The sequence below is a fragment of the Medicago sativa genome, chromosome 4 (assembly GCF_051527215.1).
Source record: "Medicago sativa cultivar Bolivia chromosome 4, Bolivia_mono, whole genome shotgun sequence".
NCBI classification, from domain to species: Eukaryota; Viridiplantae; Streptophyta; class Magnoliopsida; order Fabales; family Fabaceae; genus Medicago; species Medicago sativa.
Genome location: NC_140752.1, coordinates 19,729,475 through 19,753,384, shown reverse-complemented (window position 1 = coordinate 19,753,384; position 23,910 = coordinate 19,729,475). Strand labels below are relative to the sequence as shown.

Sequence of the window (23,910 nt, the reverse complement as noted above, 5' to 3'; positions counted from 1 at the left end):
ACTCGTCTTCCAACTTATGCAGTTCTATTCGTGCATGTCTGGTATCATTATGGGTTTGTCGAAATCACGGTGAGTGATTCTGACAAACTCACCTCATTTAGTTCAAAGTTAATATGTCTATTGGGTCCAATGCGCCTTTAGTGATTTAATTAACTGAGTTTTTCCATTTGTCTGATATGAATTGGCTTGTATTTTTTGGGGGGGATACTAGTCGATCAGTATGCTTCTATTCCTTACAAACTCTTTCAATTGACATCACCAAACGCCTGGTTAAATGAAGTTGGTAAAATGATCGTTTGTGGATGATCTTTGGTATTTTAACACGTATTCTAAAAGCACATGTTAGCATTTCCCTTTTATCAAATGTTGAATCAACAATCAAACATAATGAGTTTGACATGGTCCACTGTCTTGATGTTTGAGCAATCATTGAAAGGTCTAATTAATGTGTCTATATCATTGTTGTTTATAATTGGGAGCCCTCGTGTTATATGCTGGTTACAATGATGTGGCTATATGAAAACATCATACAAGAATTAATTAAGATTTATTTATAAACAATAAAGAGTCGTTATAGCCTTCATATTTTCTTCTTTTGCTTACTCTGTTGACTGAACCATGTCTTCTTCCTTCAGCTCCTCTGCAAGAAACCACAACTCTGAAGTTCGTCTTCAAGGCTGGACCTACGATGTGTTTTTAAGTTACCATGACAAAGAAACTGGTAAGTCTTTTGTATATGATCTCTATTCAGCTCTCACACAGGCTGGACTTGTTTACCTGACAAATCACCATCTCACAATTGATGATCACGCAAATTCCTCCGTACTTCAAGCAATCGAAGTATCCAGAATTTCTGTCATCGTTTTCTCAAGTAATTTCGATGCTTCAACATGGTTTTTTGAAGAAATGGGGAAGATATTAGTGTGTTGTAAAACCATAGAGCAGAGGTTTGTGCCTGTGTTCTATAATGTAGACTCTTCCCATGTATGCTATCAGAAAGGAATGTTTGGAGAGGCTTTTGAAGATCTTATTGCACAAAGCATCTTGACGAAAGATGAGTCAATTTGTTATAGAAAAGCGCTCATTGAAGCTGCCAATGTTAAAGGATTTTCCGTCATTAGTTCCAGGTGATTTTTATGATTTTATACGGGTTGACTCTACCATCTTAAAGTGCAAAAGGAATATCGCATTTGATTGAATTGAAATTGAAAATTAATAAGCTAACTCATATTTACAAACCATCTTGTAAGATGAGAAATACCACTCTTTCTTTATAAACTCACTCAGTTTAAACATTAACTCTATTCTATGTGGGACGCCGCCCTCATGTCCTACATTATTTGACGCGTGAATAAAAATAGTGGGAGATCCTATATGAATAGGTTCTGATGCTAGTTTGAATTAGAGAGAAAAAGAGACATTTGGTGAAACCAAACTGTGTATTTTAACATAATGGCTGCCCTCCACGTCATCAGATTGCTCTGTCTGACACTAACTATCTAGACCATCAATCCTCCTAAGGCATCTCCGGCTACTTACAAAGATTTTTTCCTTTGGATAAAGTATCGTCATCATTCAGGATCTGTTCTTTTGGTTGCACACATTTATAAACCATTTGCATGCATCTCTCAATCACCTTCCCTTAGTCCACTGGTTCTCGATTCCGGTGCGTCTCACCATACTACCGTTAATAAGGCTCTTTTCTCGTCTCTCAGTACATTTGATTACTTACCTAGAGCAGTCTCAGCCAATGGTTCTGAAAGACAGTCTCATAACATCTTGCTCTATCCAACTCATGCTGCTTCTGGTTCTGCGGAGAGTGCTCCACTCTCAACTAAGGTACTGTTGCATAGTAATCTTATCACACTTAGTATTAACCTTCACCTTCTATAACTTCCCATTAGATTCACTGAAGCTCATTGGTATTGCATCTTTCTCTAAGCTCCTCAACCAATCTTCCACTTCAGGATCCTTGTAAACTTCCTCCAAATACTCTAGTTAACTTGAGCTTGAAGCTTCCTCTACAGAACAATTTTGGCATTTCAATAGAATAACAATATTGCTTACCCTCAATCTCATTAGTGGTACGCCATAGAGAATGGAGAGAGGCTCCGATGCGTACTAATGGGGAAGCCTTGAGTTAGAAGAAGGAGATCCACTTGTGTGGACAATTAGGAAAGGCAAAGAATCAATGAGATTGAGGGTAAGCAATATGGTTATTCTCTTGAAATGCCAGCATTGTTCTTTAGTGGAAGCTTCAAGTTCTAACAATGTAGCGTCATTGGAGGAAGATATCAAGAATACTGCAGTGCAAGAATTGCTGAGAAGGATTGAGAAAGATACAATGAGATTGAATGAATCTCAAAGGATGTTAAAGGCAAATATAGTTCCAATCGATTTAACAGTTTGTAACAAATATATGATGGAAATGGCAATCATAAGAGGACAAGAAATATTGGGAAGGTTTGGATCTAATTTCAACAAGGCGCCTTATGGAAAGTTGAGGATGGATATTAATGATAAGTGTGATAATATTAATATGAAACATGAGATGAGGATGGAGCATAGTGCTCAAAGTCAGAAGCAGCATGAGTTGGAGGATGAGAATCAGAACACTGACAGTAATCAGGATCTGAAAAAAGATGAGTTGGACAAAGAGTTTTATTAGGTGGATTCTCCAAATGAGAGTGAAGGGAGCATATTTTCCCACTCTCACAGATGGATTGACTTGGATGAAATTCTTGTATAAGGGAATCCTGATTCATGAAATGTTTTTGCTTTGAATATCTTTTGTTTTTAATAGATTTTTGTTTTGTTTTCCACAAGTTCTATCCATTAGAGATAATAATATTTGAGGTGTGTTGAATACTAAATGTGAGTGCCTATCTCAACCGGAATTCAAATCTTACTCAAATCTTAATTTATCACGTTGTGAACGTCTAACCCCTTTATTTTGACTTAGCTATTTTTGATGTTTCATTTTGATCTATAACTAGTTTTCTTTCCGTCTAAGTCCCATAATTATATCTCCGAAGAGACTCAGATAGAACGAAAGTTAGTTAAGGGGTCAGAAAGAAACCTCCAAAATAGCTAAGGGACCAAAAAAGCAATTTAGGCTTGGTTTATATAAATTTATTTTCATTACCTATAAAAATAGTTTTATTTGGTTTTAGTCTCTATAAATATTTCTGACTGAAATTCGTTCCTTCAAAAAAAAAAAAAAGTGTTACTTCATGACCTTCCACATTTTCAAGTAGAAACTTGCCGTTTGTGTTGTAAGCTTTTTTGGTCAACAAAAAATCTTAGAAAAACTATGCCTACTATACCAGATTTCTAAATTGAATCACCCATGAACCGTATACAATGGTTCATCCAGAGTAAATAGAGCCTCTGTATAAAAATAAAAATAAAAATAGGAAACAATGTAAAAGTATTATTCAATCGAACTGAATATATCACATTAGCATAGTTCAGAAAGTATAGCAATATCACATTAGCATAGTTCAGAAAGTATAGCAATAGCGCTTAACACTTTCAATGACTAAAACGACTGTTTTTTCTCATATCATTTGGGGGTACAACAACACAGAATCCACCTCATAAAAGCCGTGATCCAACCCTGCTTACTCTTACTGTGAATAATGGTCTGAGGATCCCTCAACTCATGCTGCATTTCATTCTGATTATGTACAGTTTGCTGAACGTGAATCACCGTTGACTCTTTCTGTGTCTGAGTATTATCATCTTCCACCCTCAACTCATGCTGCATTCGATTCTGACTATATACAGTTTGCTGAACATCACGCCTCCTCCTTGACTCTTTCTGCTTCTGAGCAGTGCTCTTAGTATCATCGTCTTCCGCCCTCAACTTCCCATAATGTGTATTCTTGAAATTTGATCCCATCCTTCCAAATCCTGAAATCCCAGATCCCAACATTCCTAATCCTAACAATCCCATTTCCAAATTTCCCAATCCAGTATTGCCTTGTGCCAAATTTTCTTGTCCTCTAAGAAATAAAGTTTCCAGCAAATATTTGTCAGAAACTATTTCATGAGTTAGCACAATAGATGCTTTCAAAATCCCATAAGATTTATTAAAGCTCGTAGCATCCTCCTCTATCATGCTCATCAACTCTTCCAAAACAGGATCATAGTACTCTTCCTCAAAGGATTCTTCCTCATAGCTAGAGCTTGAAGTTGAAGCTTCCTCTGTTGATGGTCTCTGGCATTTTAATAGAACAATGTTCATCCTATCATTTGAGACTTCTTTTGTGTTCAAGGCTTTCCATGCAAGTTGGCTTGTCTTGTTTAACACAGCTTTGAACTTTGGATCTTCGTGTTTTATTTGCAACTTTCCCCAATAGCGACGACTCTTAGCTTCACCAAAATGACACGCTTCAAGGACAATAGGCATATCAATATCCAACCTCTCATTACCTTTTTCCCTCATAAATTCCACCCTTGCCCTCAAAACTTGTTCCACAATTCGTTGTGCACTTTGTATGTCATTGTTATCGAAACCATACGAATCACCAATATGTTTAGGGATGTTATCCTTCATCAACTCTACAACTCGCACAACATCCCATCCAGATTCTTCATGATCTTGCTTTAAACTTCCCCCAAAGGCAATGGCTGAAGCTTCCCATTTAATTTCAACCTTAGCAATCCTCCACGACCTCAACAATGCCTTTGTAAAACTTGGAGTTTCCTCTAATTCTAAAAGAGGTAAATACTCACCAAATATTTCTCTTGGATTCATATTTTCCGAAGCATGTCTCATTCTTTGGACAGACATCTGAGGAGATCTTTTTGGAACCAAACCTGATGCCGACATTGGCAATGGCACATAGTCACCACCATGAGAATTAAGATTGGGAAGCTTAAATGAGATATCAATATCATCAGTGTCTGTTTTCTGTTTGAAAACATGAACTCCCCAACATTTCAAAGTCAACGATGATTCGCATTGAACCTGAACAACCTTCCAGTCATCTCCAACATAAGTATCTGGACCCTGCCACTCTTCATTGTTGTTGAAGAAAGTCCTAAGGTCACACATTAAGACATGATTTTCCCCAACACTGCAGTAATGGTAATTCTTGCGACATACTTCTTGGCCATCAATAAATATATGCAGACCAACAATGTGTGACATATCTGACATCAGTCCAGGGAAGAAGTCGGAGATGAATGTGTCTTTCGGTATCTCGTTATTCTGTTGGGATTCCCCAAACACCAATGCTAAAGCAACCATAGGGAACTTCCGGCGAGCCCAAAAAAGAGGAATATCTTCACTTCCAACACAGTCAAACCAATTTGGAATTTTGGTTTTTGGCATCACAACTTGTAATCTTTCCTTGTCATTGCAAACCTGTGACATCAACAGGTAGAAAACTGAGAGATGTAAAAAGAAAAGAAAAAAGTCTTATACCAAATTATAAAATAACATTAACATATGAATAGTGGAGAAAGTAGTGAAACCTTGGACCATAGAATGCTTGATGCCTTTGAAGTTAAGCTTTCGCAATATCTTGCATCTACTTTTTCAATGCTTAATGGAAGTTCTGGAATTTCCATAAGACTCCTGCAATAACTCACGTCAAGACTTTTCAAATGCAAAGATCCTTTGATGGATTTTGGGAGAGATGCAAATTTATTGTGTGACACATTCAAGTCTTCCAAATTCGGGAAACTTTCAAGAATCCCGTTAAGATCTTCATCTGATAGATTAGCATCACTTAAGTACAGTGTCACCAAATTTGAGCTGCCATTTGCTACCGAATTGCTCTCTTTGAACCTTTTAAATGATTTTCTAAGTTGAGAACACCCATCAATTCTTAATGTGGAAAGTTTTGGAAGTAAGAAGAAGCTACTGGATAGATCGCTAAGTCTTCTGCAAAATGACATGTCTATGTATTCAAGCCCTGTAAGATTACCAATGGAATTTGGAAACCTCTTAACAGCAGTACCTATCATCCAAATCTTTAATGGCTTATCCATCTTTTGCATTACTTCAGGGAATTGTTCAAGTCTTTTGCACAAATTAAAGGAGAGAACTTCAAGAGATGGCAAGTACATGCTTGGGACAAAACTTTTGAGCATGGTACACTCTGAAGCACTTAAACAAACAAGTTTTTGCATAAATCCAATGGATTCATTGAACCTTACCACTTTATGGCATCTGTCAAGTGTCAATACTCTTAGATTTATAGCTCCAGACACATCAGGTATTTGAGTTATGGATTGACACTGAGAGAGATTCATGAATGTCAAATCCTCAAATTTCTGTGAATAGTAATATATTTAAATGATTAGGAAAATATTCAATTAGATCATGCTAGCTAGAATACCAATGGATTAATTAGTACCTTAAATGGCTTCTCCAACATCAGAGAGCTGTGAGGTAACTTGAAATCAACAATTCTTTCGGGATAAAAATCAGCTGGAAAAGACTTTGATGGATACCCCTTCCAATCAAGTAGCCGTAAACTATTTGGTAAATAACTAGGAGCTGTTGAAAATGTTGTATTCCGAATAATCAGAATTCTAAGGTTTTCCATCTTCTTGAAGGCATTATCTCTCCATTTATACACTTCTTCATGAGCAGGGGGGTCTATTATTATTCCTTCAATTTTACTACTTCCCTGTATATACAAACATATAATAAAAATAGAGTTAACAATAGATACATTTTCAATATATAGTACCAAAACAAACACACACACACACACACACACACAAAAAAAAAAAAAAAAATGAGATTTCTTACCAAGTTTTCTTTGAGTACTTCAAGAACTTCCTTATAAGACCATAATCTGCTACGGTCACCAAGGTTTAACGGAGACTCCTTTCTGATAACCTCTTTGCCCATGTCTTGTATTAGATCATGCATATCCAAGCAACCACCATCATCAATATTTATGAGAGATTTCATAACAAATGGTCGAATACTTGGGAAGAAACCACATGCCTTTAGTATCCTTTCAACATACACCCATCTCTCCCCTTTAAAGAAACAAGCAATGTCCAAGAAAGTTTTCTGGTCCAACTCAAACAAACTAATATAGCTTATTTCAAGTATTCCTTGAATCTCAGCATTTGGGATTTTCTTATATTTCTCCAATTCCATTTCCCAATCCTTTGGGCTTCCACCCTTCAAATTGGAGGCTATTACTTTCAAAGCCAATGGAACACCCTTTGCATAACTCACAGCACGACTAGAAACATCTTCAAAGTTTTCTTCAGGATTACTCTTATTAAAGGCATGCAAGCAAAAGAGTTCTAGAGAGTCGTCATCATTCAGTTCTTCCATTTTATACTTTTCAATGATAGCACCATCCATCGCATGCTTATCTACCAATGAAGTGTCCCTTGTTGTTATGATGATCCTGCTACCGGGACCAAACCAGTCACACCCTCCAGCTAGTGCTTCTAATTGATTTATCGAATCAACATCATCCAGAACTAGAAGTACTCTTTTATGGCCAAGCCTGCGCTTGATATCAAATCCCCCACCAAAAGTACTTCCCATCATGGGCTCTGTCTCCTCGCCCATCTCAGATAGAAGTGTCTTCTGGAGATCTTCGAGACCTTTAGTGTTTTTGCTTGATTTTTCTCTAACATTAGCAAGAAAACTTGCAGCTTCAAATTGATGCCGGATCTTGTTATAGATATCCACAGCAAAAGTAGTTTTTCCTATTCCACCAGCTCCAAAAATTTCCAGCATTAAAACGGAATCACGGGACTCAAAATTCAAATGTGGTTTCACCATTTCAAAACGAGAATCAAGTCCAACAATGTGTTTCATTGGTAAAGGGATAGGAGGTAATTTCGCAGAGGTGTCTTCAACAATCTTCTTGACAAGCTCAGGTTCATACCTGCAGGAACATATAACATACTCTTCCTATTTATTTTTATAGATGCATTCAATTATGTAACTAAAAACCAAAAAACAAATAAGAAACTGATAAGGAAATTGCAGTCACAAAAAGTAACATGGATCAACAACATGTTTCCCAAACCTTATTATAAACATATACTCTCATTATGAGTAGTTAGTCCCACGTCTACTTGGAATGGGCTAAACTGAAAACTACTCATTATTCAGCGGTAAACTGTGTCTTGCAACTAAAGCGAGAAAATAAAAGTGATATAACAAATACAACTAATCTATTGAATCAAAATTACTTAAGCATAATAAGTGTAATCTTCAATCCTGCTGGATATGAACAAATGCAAGTAGTTCAATACATAAATGTTACATAATCAGATGGAGAATCATCTCAATCGGATAAACCATAACAGCAGTCTCAATTATGGAAGCAAATCATAACAACAAGATCAACAAACTTTGACATAGAAACTATCACGAATCAAACACACTAAATTCTCAGCGTATTCAGGCTTTTATCTTCACTACTTTTTGGACATAAAATATCCTTCATCTTTATTATTAAAAACTAATAGCTTGAGGGTTACTTTAGTAGTTTTCACTAAAACATATTTTTTTAACTTGTACCAATTTGCTAACTTAGACCCAATTTTATTTTATCACAAATAGCTTGAGAGTTACTTACTTTAGTAGTTTTCAATAAAACATATTTGTTAACTTGCACCAATTTGCTAACTTAGACCTTCATATTTTTTGTTGATCTAAGTTAACATACCCCATATATATATAAGGCTATGGGAAAATTCGCAGCAGAGATAATGGATACAACAAGAAATGGTGTTAGAGTGTGGATTGGAACATTTGACACAGCTGAAGCAGCTGCTTTAGCTTAAGACCAAGCAGCTTTCTTAACACGAGGATATAGGCCTATCCTTAGCTTCTCCGAGCATGTTGTGAAGGAGTCTCTTCAAAACATGAATTTTAAGACATTGTTAAACCATGGTTGCTCACCGTTGTTGGAACTAAAAAGGATGCATGTCTTGAGAACAAGATCTAAGACTAGTACGAAAAAGGGTAAAAGGGATTCCTAGAGGAAATGGTTTAGAAGTTCATTTGTAAGGTAAGTAAAAGCTGATAAAAAACTGATTACAAGTCTACTTGACCAAACCAAATAAATAAAAACTTACGTTTCGTTTTTGCAATGTTCTCTTGCTAGGTCGCGTACACTGGACAAAGCGTTTCTCCAAGCTTTGACCTTCTCAGAGTCTCTCCCGAATCTCACTTCATGTTCAACCATGGCAGCTGCATAAGAATCCTTCACATCCCAAACATCAGAAGGATCAACTTTGTAAAATATAATCAAAGCCTTCTTCCCTTTGTTTTTGTAACATTCAACGATTTCAGCAAGTTCATCAAGACACCAAGTGGAAGATGCATAGTTCTGACACAGCACAACCATCAACATTCTTGATTTCTGTATAGCTTTGGAAAGTGAAGGGCTTATTTCATCTCCTATTTTCAGTTCCTCATCATCTCTGAAAGTGAAAATTCCCTTTTGACGGAGTGCAGTATAGAGATGATCAGTGAAACCATATCGGGTCCCACCGTCGCCTCTGAAACTTATGAAAACATCATAGAAGAAATCATCCGAGGATGTTCCATCATCATGTTTCAGATTTGACATGATAATGATAACTAGTAAACGTTGCTTGGTGGACTTGGAGAGTTTAGCAGCAAGTCAATGCTTAAATGAAACAACCATTGGCCTTGTTCATTTATAGGTAGAAAGTAGAGGACAATGGTGTGAACGTTGCTAGGAAAGTCACGCTGATAAAACGAAAGCACTAGTGCAAAATTGACATAAGAATTATTTGTATTATACCTATTTTATTAAAAAAAGGTGTGAAATATAAATAAGGTGGCATTTTTGTAAATATATTGCAAATTTTGTTTTAGTAAGTAAGTTTCAAAACCTAAATTTTTAAGAATAAAGGGGGTCAAATATGAAATAAAAACAAGGTGGTAAATTTGTAAATATTATATTATAACTGATTTTTAGAAAAAAGGTGTGAAATATTAGTATATTAATTGTTAATTATATTATAACTGATTTTTAGAAAAAAGGTGTGAAATATTAGTATATTGTTATATTAATTAGTATATTGTTATATTAATCTTTTTATTTCTTTGACAGGATTCGAACCCTTGACCTCCAACTTTTTAATCTTTAGACGAAACCAATTTAGCTATCTAACCTCCCAAATTAAAAGGTGAGATATTTTATTTTCCTTTTTCACACGTAATCGTCAGGCCACTAAAACTTTGCCATTCTTAACGTGACTAAAACTTTGCCATTCTTAACGTGACATATAACCTTTCTTCAATGTATCTATCAATATGTTTCCTCGCTTCCTTATTACTGTACGCGCCTCTCTCCCACTCTCCCGTTCCTCAATCGATTTGTTTCACTGTCGAACTCTCCCATCAATTCCTACTCAAACCCTTCAATCGAAAATCTGAATTTGAAAAGGGTCCGATTTCAACTCAGACCTAGTCTCATATTTTTCATCTCTTTGAGTCTTTGTGACTTACTCCAAGGTACTGTCTTTTTTCCCCTCCGATTACTGTTTTGTTTCAGATGTATTTGTTATTTGGTTGAGAAGCATGAAAATCAGAATAAATTTGATGAATTTCATTTATTTATGGGTGACCCATTTGATCATAATAACTGTTAAATTTTTTTATTTTGTTTTCATCTAGCTATAATTTTTAAATTTTCAACGAAATCCACATACGTTTTCGTTTTTTTTTTTCTTCTGAAGTTATAGTTATTGTTTGAAATTTTGTGATGAGGAGGACAACTACTAGGTTTCTGCTTTTAGTTTAAATGTTTATCTTCTAGGTTTTTTTCCTTCTTTTAATTTCAGAGAGGGGCACTGAAATTGGTTAACAAAAAAACAAATGATAAAAAAAGAGGGTATGAAAAAGCTGTTAGCTACTTGAGAACATTGTCTTATGCTAATATTATAATATAATAATGCATTGTGATAGTAATTCAATGTGATTATCTTCTTGGAGTGCATAATGATGCCATTGATACCATGAGTGATCTAGAGAGAACAAGTTAAGTATGATGTCAAATTTTATTCAGGGGGGATTATAAGCTCTTGAAGAGTTTATGGTAACTATTATTTTAGTAGTGATATCTATCATATAGACCGATTTTTAACTTCTTTATACTTACTAGACTTAATTGCAATTTTTCCCCCTCTAGTTTAATAATTGTGTGATTTCAAACCCCTAGTTTCAAATGTGCAATTTTGGCCCAATAATATGTTGACCAGAGAGTGTTGATGTGGCATTTTAACTTGCATATGTTTAACCATATTTCATGGTGCGATTTTGGAATGACTCTGCTAACTTTTCTTATGTTTCTAATTCATCATATGAAAAACAATAAATTGCATATGAGGATGAAAAAGTTGTTTTGGGTCATTGTGTGTCTCAGCTGTGTTGTAATGTTTTTGTTGATTGTGAATGTATTTTCTTAAGTGCTTGTAATGTTTATCCCTTGATATCAATTAGTGGGAGTAGTATTTGGGTCACCGTGTGTCTCAGCTTTGTTTATTTTTTTAGTTGTGATTGTGTTCATGTGTAATTTTCAGCAGTTAAGTGTACCTAATATTTATCACTTGGGCTTTGTTTGCAAGTTTGGAGGGGAAGGGAGAGGAAGACTTGGGAAAAAAGGAATGAGCAAGTGGAAGAAATAGAGAAAAATGGGAGGGGAGTGCTTTGGGGGGTTAACTTTTCTTCACCTGATTTTTTATTTTTTTTAATTTAATGGGTCTAAGGCTTAATACCAATTGCTCAATTTGAATTTAATGACATTATCATAATCACGATAATGGCAAATCAAACTAAAACATAATGTACATTTGGTTCAAGTGTATCTCGTCGAGCAAGAAATTACGTCTTGTGTGATGGGTGTGAAGAAACCTATTTACATATTTTTTTACATTGTCATATGTGGCCTTTAAGGTTATGAGTATGGTGTTCCATTGGCTTGGTTTTAATTTGTTTACTCAGCATAATTTGTTTGTTCATTTTGACTGTGTGAGTAGGGAAGTGAAAAAAAATAATAATAAGGGAGAGGTTTTTTGTTAATGTTTAGGACTATATGGTTGATTTGGAAGTCTAGAAAATAGTGTATTTATAAGGCGAAACATGGGATGTGAATGAGATGGTTGATGATATAAGGTTGCTGTTATGGACGTGGTGTTTGAGCAGAATGAAGGTATTCCCTGCCTGTTGCGTGAATATTATTGGTCCCCTAATGATTGGTTCAATAGGCAGTCCTCCCATTGGTGATATGGGACTCTTTCTGTGTATTTTTTGTGCTCTTTTGGTTATGTTATGCCGCAGTGTTTCCTTTTTATTTGCAGTTGCTGGTTTGGTTTTGAAGGGAGGGGATGTCTATTGTTGTGCATTTTTTTTTCTCTGTATACTGCCTCTGTGCTTTTCTGTTTTCTGTCTTGCAGATGATAATATAATTTATTGCTTTTGTTCGCTGGGGAATGAGCCAAACGAGACTTTTAAGTTCGTGCTTGAAAGGTAAAATTTCTTTTACTATTTTGTTAAGATTGTGATTGATTGTTTATTAGAATTACATGTTTACTGAACATATTTATACTTTTGTTGAATATTATTCTATTTGGGTTGTGAGAGGATATATTACCTTGAAAGGTTGTAAAAAAAAAATCCAACATTGATACCTATCACTGTAAGTACATTGTCTTAAATTCATTGGTCTTAAATTCATTGATATTTTATAGTAATAGTTAACTTGCATATTGATCAATTATTATATGGTTTATTGTATTCATTTGTAGACACATCAACAAGACAATAAATGAGAATATCAAGTATTAGATGAGGTAATTACATTTTAAACATTTTACTATTATGTATAATTAATGAAAATCATGTCACTTGTTTAATTTGTGTTTGAACTTGTAGATATATGATGATCCATCACCATATGAGAAAGATGTCGTTGATGATGAGACAACATTGGGCTCAATTCTTTTTGCAAATAGTTAAAGAGAAACACCAACAACATGAAGATAAATGTTAAAGATCAAGGCAAGGAATCTTATATATCTATACATGCAACCTCTGCATGTTAGAATAGAGTGAAGGTAGTCCACATGCTTTAGTATCATCTTCATTCATCTAATCAGTTTTTTATTGAACTTTTTTGTTAATTTAATTCCTTTTTCAATTTCTTACTTTTACAGGGTCAGGATGCTGTGTTGGAGGCTAAGCTCTTGTGGCTTATCCAATGCGATTTTCTGCATAAGTTAGTTAATTTTTTATTATCCTAAATACAATGCTCATATAGTTACTTTGGTCATTGCTTAATAATTGACAATCTATCTCTGCTGCTACCCTTGTCCATCATGTGTACTATATTGGACATTAACATTTTCCTTAATACCCTGCAGAAGGGAAATCAGTTCAACAAATGGTGGATGAAGCTCTTCGAAAAGTCCCCAATAAAGATAGTCAGTATCATTACTTGCATGATCATTATTTTTTATGGTGATATTTGTTTATTTTTAACTTGCAAGAGACAGAAATATTGATATGATATATTCTCTTATGTAATTCAATTTCCAATTATCAGTGAGACCTTATAAAATTAAAGACTGGTGAAGGCATTTGGAATATTTTTGTGTGTAATCATGTGAAAACAATATTGATTAAGTACCATCTTGAATGAGTACGACCTTTTTAGTGTTTTTATTCTGAAGAATGTTATCGTAGTATTGGGAACTATTTCTGAATAGTATTGGGAACTATTTCTGAATGAGTGTTATTTAAGAAAAAAATAGCTATTTGTATGTTCATTTGCAATCTTAATACACTTTCATGTATGCATATTGGTTTCAAAAGAACTATTATATTCTAGTCGGTGCAAATATAAAATTGCATTATGGAGTGGAATAGCCTAATGCCCTGCCTGTAGGTGACAGCGTGCCCGCATGTTTTTTTTTTTTTTTAATCTGGTACTATATTTTTCACACCTGTTTTTTGTAATAAAAAAGGTGTTATATGTCCATTTCCACACCCGCTTTGTAATAAAATAGGTTTTAAAAATACATATATCACACCCTTTTTTTACAAAAAAAGGTACCCGCTTAAAAACAGGTGTGGTATGTAATACATACAACACCCGGTGATATAACCCCGGTTAAAAACAGGTCTTAAATCTCTAAAAAACAGGTTTTAAATCCCTTTTCTGCACTAGTGAAGGCTTAATTAATGATTTGGTCCCTTAAGTTATTTGTTGGTTACATTTTGGTCCCATAAGTTATAAACGTTACAATTTGGTCCCTTAAATTAGTATTTGTTAGCCAAATAAATCATCACCGTCAGTCTTTTGCCAAAACGTTAAATAGGCACATGTGAACGGTGACGTGACAACTTGCAATGTGTATCCACCTTAGACATTGACTTAACGGTTTTGACGGTGGAGATTTATTTGGTTGACGGAAGATGACTTAAAGGGACCAAATTGTAACGTTAATAAGTTAAGGGACCAAATTGTAACCAACAAATAAGTTAAGGGACCAAATCATTAATTACGCCTAAACGAAATAACACAGTTGTTATACTCAAGATGAATAAGACCATCTCCAATGGAAGATCTTAAACATTTAAGACCTAATACCTATTAGGTATTCCATTGGGAATAAATTTTTTCGGGGTCTTACAAGACATGTGGTCTTATTTAAGACCCCCAAGTTTAAGCAGGATTCACACGCTTTTAATATTAAAAAATTGAAATGTAATGATATAAAGTTATTGGTAGTTGATTAGTGAATCCGATTTAATTTTTTTTGTAAGATTTGGGTTGGAGGGATTGAGTGTTTATTAGGTATTATTATTAAAAAATTATAAATGAGTGGGTATACACGTAAGATCAATTTAAGTACCAAAAAATGATGTCTCTATTGCGGATGCTCTAAACCACCAATTTAGGGTTTGACAACTCAATTAATTTTTTTTTTTGTCATTGCATATATTATGCATTATTGAGTTAAACTCATGGGCACGACAACTCAACTAATTTGAATTATGAAATAAGGACATTTTTTTAGGAAAAGAGGATAAAAAGTTGAAGGTCTTTGTTTAAAATTTTGATAAAGAAGAAAAATTAATCTAACTAACAATTAACTAATTATTAACATTAATCATTAAAAAATCTAGATAAGTCGTCTCGTGCATTACAAGTCGTCTAAACAAACATTAGGATTGTTTTTGTAATTGTTTATTTCGTTTTTGGTGAAGATTGTCCTTTAATAGTTTTTTTTTTTTTGAAAGGTTGTCCTTTAATAGTTATATAGGGTCAAGGTCCTTGCTCTCTTGATTTTAATAATCAGCATCGACAGCTGAGCAAAATATATAATATTAAGACTTGAGGACTCCCAAGTCTTGGACAATCGATATATTACTAAACTATGAGAGTAGTTGAATTCAGACTTATTTTTGTTATAAATTCAGACTTAATATATGAGACGACTCAGGTGAGAACACTTTGTTATTGTGTTTTCCCAGAAAAAAAAGAAAAAACACAATCATAGTCCCGCGGTCCCGCCGCATACAAACAATTTGTTATGTCTTCTTTGTTGTGTCTTCTTCTTTAACTTATCCCTATGTCTTTCAGTCCCTTCGAAAACAGAAAAACCCGGACTTCCATTATTCTTTCCTTTTGGAAGTCAGAGTTGTCTTATGTACCATATTCGAGTGGTTCTAGTGTCATATCTTGAAAGTGTTTTCCAACAGATTTTACAATGTAGTGGGGATCTAATACACTTGCGATTGAATTGTTTTAACATGAAAACATAGTGGTTGATAGTTTGTTTACACAATTATAAACAGAGTCACAAAACGTCCTAAAGAAAACGACATATGCTGCCACTCATCCAGTAATTTATTCAATGATTTAAAAATAATTTCATAACTTTCCTCAAAAAAAAAAAAAAATTTATAACAATTTTAACTAGTGTCTCAACGAAATATAATGGAAGAGCCAGGTAACGAAATTTCTTTGTACTTTCCGATTCATACTTTTTTTTTTTATAAAATTTTCCCATTCATACCAACATTTTCTTTTGTTCACATTGATTATAGCCATATTGATAGAATAGTCTTCAAAAGTAATAATATAGTGACAAAAGTTAATATATTTCTATTACGATTGATGCTTTACAAAATAATAGATGCATATATCAATCTCCAAAACAACATATGAAGGTGTAACCAAAAAAAAAAAAAAAACAACATACTCCCTCCGTTCCTTTTTAAGTGTCACTTTTGGAGAATTTTTTTGTTCCTATTTAAGTGTCACTTTACATAGTTCAATGCAACATTAAATGTTATTTTACTAATATTACCCTTATTTATTATTGTGGAGAGAGAAATATATGTAATGAGATATTAAATAAATAAGGTTATTATAGTAAATATAGAAATTATTGTATCAAAAGTAGCAACATTTATTGATTATCTTGGTTTGTGTAAAATGTCAAAATGTGACAATTAAAAAGGAACGGAGGTAGTATTTTTTTTTGGTGGTGGCCGGGGTTTGAACCCCGGATTATGCGTTGTCCTTATCAACTGAATTAAGTTCAAGAGGACAAAAAAAAAACAAATATATGAAAGGCTAATTTAACCGATTCTCAGATACTCCATCCGTTTCAAAATATAAGCAAGATTCATTTTTTTAGGTTCATTCATTTAATGATGTATGTGGTTCATAATATGGACCACATACATCATTAAATGAATGAACCTAAAAAATGAATTTTGCTTATATTTTGAAACGGAGGGAGTAATTTCAAAAACAAATATATGTTTTGTTGAGCAATCAATGCAGATTATTATAAAGAAAGAGAAAGGACCTTGACCCCGTATTTATAAAAGACAATCTTCATCAAAAAGAAATTATCAAATACAAAAATTTGACTTAATTGCACTAAAGACATCAAGTATTTTTTTTGTCAAGTAGCCTAGTGGCTAGAACTCACACAATTTAATTGTGGAGAAGTGGGGTGTTTGGTGTTCGAACCCCGACCCCTGCATATAATATGCAATATCCCTACCAACTGAGCTTACGATTGTGTTCCCCACTAGGGATGGCAATTGGACCCAGGCCCGACGGGCACCAGCAAAAAATGCCCGCAACGGGTAGGGTAAAACCCCACATTTATGGGTATGGGCTTGGGTCCGGGCAATTATCCGAAAATTTAGATGGGTATGGGTGCGGGTAAGGGCACTATATATACTACCCAGCCCCGCAAACCCGCATATACATATTTATATAATATAATAATTATTTAATTTATTTAGCTATTTAAATATAAACCTAAACCTAAAAACTAATATGATAATCGTTTCATTCATGCATTCATAAGCTCACGAGCTGCAAATTTATGATTTAAATCAATTTGATGTTTATTTTAGCATGCACTTTTTTATATGTATTTTGAATGTTTTTTATATGTATTTCGACTAGTGTGAGGACCCATGATGGGGATACCGTAGATTTTCCCATAACAATAGGACTACACCAAGGGTCAACCCTAAGTCCTTATCTTTTTACTTTAGTTTTGGATGTACTGACGGAACACATCCAAGAGTTAGCACCGGGATGTATGCTTTTTGCAGATGATGTAGTCTTGCTTGATGATGTAGTCTTGCTTGGTGAGTAGAAGTAAGACAGAGTATATGGAATGTAACTTCAGCAAAAGGAGAAATGAGTCTACCTTGGAGGTGAAAGTTGGAGATCATATCATACCCCAAGTTACGCAGTTTAGATATCTTGGGTCCATAGTACAAAATGACGGAGAAATAGAAGTTGATGTACATCATCGTATTCAAGTTGGGTGGTTGAAATGGAGAAGAGCCTCAGGTGTTTTGTGCGATAAGAAAGTACCACTTAAGCTGAAAGGAAAGTTCTATCGGACAGCAGTCAGACCGGCAATGTTGTATGGTACGAAGTGTTGGGTGGTTCAGAGCCAACACGAGAGTAAAGTAAGCGTAGCGGAGATGCGGATGTTGCGTTGGATGAGTGGTAAGACTAGACAGGATAGAATTAGGAATGACACCATTAGAGAGAAAGTGGGGGTAGCACCTATAGTAGAAAAGTTGGTAGAAAATAGGCTTAGATGGTTTGGACATGTAGAGAGAAGACCCGTAGATGCCGTTGTAAGAAGAGTAGATCAAATGGAGGAGAGTCAGGTTAAAAGAGGTAGAGGAAGACCTAAGAAAACCATTAGAGAAACCATTAGAAAAGATTTAGAGGTCAATGAGTTGGATCCAAATATGGTTTTTGATAGAACACTATGGCGTCATTTGACCCATGTAGCCGACCCCACTTAGTGGGATAAGGCTTGGTTGTTGTTGTTGTTTGAATGTTTTTTTTATTTTAATTTTCGAGGAATATTTTGGATGTTTTTTTATTTGGCTAAATATTACGATTTTTACTATTTTATGTGTTGCTTTATAAAAATTTGGATCATAGATATTTTTTATTGTCTTTTTATAATTAAAGTGTGGGTAATGGGTATGGATATGGGCATTTAGGTGCCCATAGGGTATGGGGAAGGGTACTAAAGTTGTTACCCACGAGGGTACAAGCTCGGGTACGGGCATTTTTTACAAATGCAGGTATGGGGAAGGGTACTATAGTACCCTACCTATTGGGTACCCATTGCCATCCCTATTCCCCACTTTATTTTTTTTAGCGATTTCGATGCCTTATGTATTCACTCTTTGTAATTTGATGGTCCTCTCTGTCACTTTCTCCCCAAATTTATACTAGGGTGACGTCATTAATGACGTGATATTTACTTTCGTAGTAGTATTTACACCTAAATATAATCACCTTCTTAGACGTATTTAGGAAATAGGTGAATAAGTGATCATGCAAGGAAGTCATTCAGCTGAGTGAATGATAGATCATGCATCACAGGAAGTTTTATGAAAAGGTGCTGTGCTGTGAAAATCGGACTACGATTTCAGTAAATCGGGCTACGATTTCTTGAAATCGGGCTACGATTTCTTGAAATCGGGCTACGATTTAAGTGACATTTTGTGGCATTTGTCTCGTAAAATATCGTAGTACGATTCCTTTAAATCGGGCTACGATTTTAGTGCATTAGACCTGCATAATTTCGTATTTTTGACCTCAAATCCTGAAAATCAAGTTTCCAAAGCATACAAAACACCCAAAACATATAGAAAACAGCTTAGAACGATTACATGGCAACAAACAACATAATTTCAATGAATTATAGCAAAAGGGGTACTAAACCCTAAGTTCATGATTTCTAACTTAACATTTTCATCATCTTTCATAACACACACAATCCATAGGTAGAAGGATCTATCTAAAGAACTCACCTCAAGAGAGTTTGAAGTTGTTTCCATGCCTCCACACAACAAAAACCCTAACAAGAAAACTAGTTGGTGAAGTTGTTTCAAGTTCCTATGTTTCTTCCACCAAAAGCTTCATACCTTACTTAATTGCTTGCTTGAAAGAGAAAGATCAAAGAAGAAGATGGATTCAAGAAGGGAGGGGGACCGATTTCTAGAGATGGAAGAGAGCAAGAAGATTTGTTGGTAACCTAGAGAGAGAAGCTTGAATGAAAAATGAATATTTTGGGCCTAAATCCTTTATATAGTCCTTAAGCTCAAATGACTATTATGCCCCTTTTTCCTTAAACATGCGTATTTGTATCGTTTTCAGATATTACGTTAAGTCCTAATACGCGGGATGTTACAGTTACCATGTGCATAGGATACTGAGGTGAAGAACAGAAGAGTTAAAGTGGATGGAACTTTTGAATATACTGAGTGAAAGAATCTGAAGGTGGGACATGACATATAGTGAAGATAATGAAAGATGAATTCTTCCCTGCAAACAAAGCTCATGTGTAAATCTTAGGAATCAATTAAAATAAAAGCTTAGGTCGGTTAATCCTGCTGTAAGTCATCAAATGAAAGCTTCAAGCTTTAAACCTGATACAAATGGTTAATTAAGCTTAAGTCTCTAAACATTTTAATGCATATACTTCATAGTAGTACCTAGTGATCCACCTAGTCTACATTTCCACAATAACGTTATAACTACCATATGTTTATTTTTCTTCTTTTATTCTCCTTTTGCTTCTGATAATTAGTTCATGCAGAAGAAGGGACAAACCATATTAGAAGGCAGATCAAGATTAAAAATAGTATGATCACTGGTTACACCAACACCACTCGGTCCAAGTAATTTTTGCAATAAGCACCTCGTTAAGACATGCATATATTTATTATGGCAATGACAATTGGTGCATTAGTATCATGATCTTTTCAAAATCTTAATTTAGCATCAAGAAATGATGAGTAATAAAAATTGACAAAACTGAAGGTGGTATATTAATTACCCCAAAAATGCCACAAACAGCCAAATGAGTAAGACATGCATGAAACATAATCTAGCCAATAAAACTTACACCAATTCAATCAAAGATTCAAGAATAGGAAAGGTAAGGATTAGGCTATCAACAGTTGAAGCCAATAAAACTTACACCAATTCTTATCCACTTGTTTTACACCAATATGGAGTTAAGAAAATGGGTGAGCTTCAACTCAGTGAGGTTCACTGTCCTCTCACTAGGCAACATTTTTCATATCTATGGCCAATACCAAATTCATCACCATACCAACACTGACTTGAAAACTGGTTCTCCCATTATCTACATATTTCTCGAAAAGTGTCGGTTTGTCGTTCCTAGTATATTATGGTATATTTTACAACATTCATTCATCACCATACCAAATTTTCCACTCATGTATTAAATTTAGGGAAAATTACATTGATCTCCCCTAAGGTCTTTCTAAATTGCACAAACACCCCCTCTAATTTTATGTAAACACTGACCTCCCTTATTTTTCTTTTAAATTGACACACACCTCCTTTACAACAAAACAATACCGCCATGAAGTAGAAGGCAGAAGAATGTTTACTAACTAGCTTGATATATTGTATAGAATCACAATTTAATAACAAGGCCTTAACCACAGCAGGGACTTCTAAAACCTTAATTCTGCTCGTTGAATTATTTATAAACCTTTAGTTTCGACTGCAAACTCCTCAATGCACGACAGAACTCAGAACCACAAAAGGCTCGGAATCTGAATCACTTTTATTACAGTAGATAAAAATACAAATAATAACTATTTAATTAAAACAAGTGAATCAGAGAAAAGGGTCAAACACACATGAATCAATAATCAAGGAATGACAATAAAACTTAACAAAAAAAAAAAAACAAATAAGAGAATCTATGATACCTGATGAAGAACATTATGATTATGATACCTGCTAACACCAAAATATCAGAAAGTTAAAGCCTGCAAGAGAATCTATGATTTATGAGTAAACTCTTTCTATATTAGAGGCCAAATGTCAATTTAGCTAGAACTTTGATGCAAACATTAGATCCATCTGTGGAAGTTAGTGAAATCTTTGGCAATTTAAGGCTCTCTTCTCCAAGAAGACTGAAGTTCTCGCTATCAAGCTTGACTTATACATGGAAATAGAGAGTGAATATCTAGCGTTAAGACTTTAAGTTGTAATTGTAGCACTATTTAGGATCATTGGGTGATTTAATATTGATGTTTTTTCTGATCTAAAGTCTTATAAATTCATGAATTCATGTGTAACTCGTTAATTTTAAATTAGTTTTTTTTTTCCTGGTTTAAAACAGAGAATTGGCAAGGGCCAAAGTTAATAGAATGACAAGTCCACTGATATTAGAGAACAAAACTTTATTTTTTCCTTCAACAATATAAAACAAAGTTAACCAATATAAAACAATTTCAAGCAGTGACAGATTGAGTTACACATCACAAACAAAGTTGTCAATATTTTCATAACCATATGACAAATAGTTAACCAATAAACATTCCATGACATAATGGTTCAGCTCATTTACATACTAGCTCATGTTACAAATGAGGTTACCAATACAGTCAAACACATACTACCCTACAAATGCAACCATCCAAGAGTTCATAATACAATATAATTATAATTATGAAGAAAATGGTTGAGAATATTTCACAACGTCGGTCTTCTTGTTTGTGTGATCTTTCTTAAATTTGCTCGTTGTCACCTGGGCCAGGGAGTGAAAGCAGAGACTCCGTATACATGACAACTTCGGATGGACTATTGCAGAAGGAGCGATGCCTTAATAACTGTCCTTTATAATTATATTTTACCAATCTAGTACCATGATTACTTCCAATAACATCAGACACGCTTGTAGAATGCATATTTCTTCCAATAATATCACCATTTTTTGTAGAATATATAGGTTGAAAGTAGTGATCAGGAATGGCATCAACAGAAAGAACAAGAGTTTTAGTCCATGACGAATGCACTTTGTATTCTTTCATCACCCATATTTCAACTGTATCACTAGCATTATCCTTAGCCCATACACTAAGATATTTTCCAAATACCCACAAACCAGAATGTACCAATGCACTGTGGTGAACATTATTTGGAAGAGGCATCTCAAACAATTTCCTTTCCATTAAATCAAAGGCAACAATTACATTCCAACGTAAATCATGACGCAAAGCCAACCAATGAATAGACCCATTAAATAGAAACCCTTTTCTGCGAGATGGGATGACAGAATAAGCGAAGGGAGCACCCTCAGTTTCTTTCCATGTATTATCTCTAAATGAGAAAAACTTCAAACATGTTGAAACTACGGTTATATCATAGGACAATACAACCACCAAGTAATCATCTCTTAACTGGTCATAACCAAAACCATGTATATGAATTGCTAATTTGGAACGAAAAGGAGACCCATGTATTTGTTTTTTAAATCCAGTGGATGGATTCCATATGTAGATGTTTGTGTCACGATACAAAAGTATAAACCCTCTACACGAACCTCTAATTTCAACCGGAAAATAAGATTCTGGAAGCGAAAAATTAAGGTTCAGTGAAGCAGGATCATCGTTAAGAAATGCTTCAAAATCTATTGATCGAATTTCATGAGATAGATATGATATGCACATAATTCTAGGAGTGTGAGCTGCGGCGGTAAGTTGAAAATGTGAATTTGCAAAGTGAGAATCAGAGACAAGAGAAAACCATAACTTACAAATGCATTTGAAACGTATAAGAGACTTCACCAGCAACCACATCAAGATTTGAATAATCAATTCATGAGGAAGATATGTCAGTGTCTTCTGCTTCATATCCTCCGTGCTCTCTACCATCTTGTAAACCCTAATTATACAGGAAGGGAAAAAACGGATGAATGTTGCAAGCCGTGTTTTAAAAACCGGTGAGTGTTATAAGCATAGTTTTAAAAACCGGTGATAGTGTCATTAAACCAGGGAAAAACTGGATTGAACCGGCTGAAACAAAAAAAACTTGTGCGGAACACGAAATAGCGGCAGTTTGCCAAAAATGACCTTGATTTTAAAAAAGTTTTGAACGTAGTTTGGAGATTTTGCCAAAATGAATGTCGCTTTCAGTTTCCAATGCAATAATAACTTTTTCTTTTCAATTTTACCCTCTAATTAATACTCTGCACACTACTTCCAAAGTATTACTTTTAAAACTAATCAATAGTTAATAAGGATAATTTGGTAAAATAACCATTCTCTTTCTTTTAATCATTGCATTTCTTAATATGTGTGTAAACACCTAAAACGACACTCATTTTGAAACGGAGGGAGTATAACGTAGTCCTCAGTGGCGGAGCCCTTCATGGGCTAGGGTGGACCACGACACATCTGGAAAAATTTAAAAATTTACAACCATAGGTCTATTTTGCGAGATTTTATACAATTTTGTGTCGGTTTTAGGTTTCTGTTGATCCAAATTCCCGCAAAGTAGTGTAGCGGGCCACCCGAAAAATTTAAATAATTTA

General features: G+C 34.5%; 2 protein-coding genes and 1 long non-coding RNA gene across 4 annotated transcripts; 1 reads left to right on the top strand and 2 right to left on the bottom strand.

Moving 5' to 3' along the window:
• Positions 1-3,413: 3,413 nt before the first annotated feature.
• Positions 3,414-9,641, bottom strand: LOC146927041 (TMV resistance protein N-like). The gene is made up of 5 exons (XM_085700445.1): positions 9,082-9,641; positions 6,773-7,880; positions 6,372-6,647; positions 5,485-6,288; positions 3,414-5,374 (listed from the first exon to the last, which is right to left on the bottom strand). The coding sequence occupies exons 1-5, from the start codon at positions 9,576-9,578 to the stop codon at positions 3,566-3,568; spliced, it is 4,494 nt and encodes a 1,497-aa protein (XP_085556571.1). The 5' UTR covers positions 9,579-9,641; the 3' UTR covers positions 3,414-3,565.
• Positions 9,642-10,244: 603 nt separating this feature from the next.
• On the top strand, positions 10,245-13,673 carry LOC146927040 (uncharacterized). Of its 2 annotated transcripts, XR_015005580.1 has the most exons (6): positions 10,245-10,492; positions 12,433-12,674; positions 12,784-12,828; positions 12,911-13,092; positions 13,192-13,253; positions 13,399-13,673. It is a non-coding gene; the product is annotated as an uncharacterized LOC146927040 (long non-coding RNA). The 2 variants fall into 2 exon arrangements; XR_015005579.1 differs by lacking the exon at positions 10,245-10,492 and having other exon boundaries at positions 11,503-12,674.
• An 8,218-nt stretch (positions 13,674-21,891) lies between these two features.
• LOC146927039 (F-box/kelch-repeat protein At3g23880-like) lies at positions 21,892-23,312 on the bottom strand. The gene has a single exon (XM_085700444.1). It carries the CDS (start codon positions 23,249-23,251, stop codon positions 22,106-22,108), a length of 1,146 nt encoding a protein of 381 aa, XP_085556570.1. The 5' UTR covers positions 23,252-23,312; the 3' UTR covers positions 21,892-22,105.
• Positions 23,313-23,910: the final 598 nt, after the last annotated feature.

Excerpts from the sequence above, each read along its gene's own strand:
- LOC146927041 (XM_085700445.1), bottom strand. The coding sequence starts at position 9,578 with ATGTCAAATCTGAAACATGATGATGGAACATCCTCGGATGATTTCTTC. Across the intron at positions 6,289-6,371 it reads TGTTGGAGAAGCCATTTAAG|AAATTTGAGGATTTGACATT; the intron begins GTACTAATTAAT and ends TACTATTCACAG. Across the intron at positions 5,375-5,484 it reads CAAGCATTCTATGGTCCAAG|GTTTGCAATGACAAGGAAAG; the intron begins GTTTCACTACTT and ends TTGATGTCACAG.
- LOC146927039 (XM_085700444.1), bottom strand. The coding sequence starts at position 23,251 with ATGGTAGAGAGCACGGAGGATATGAAGCAGAAGACACTGACATATCTT.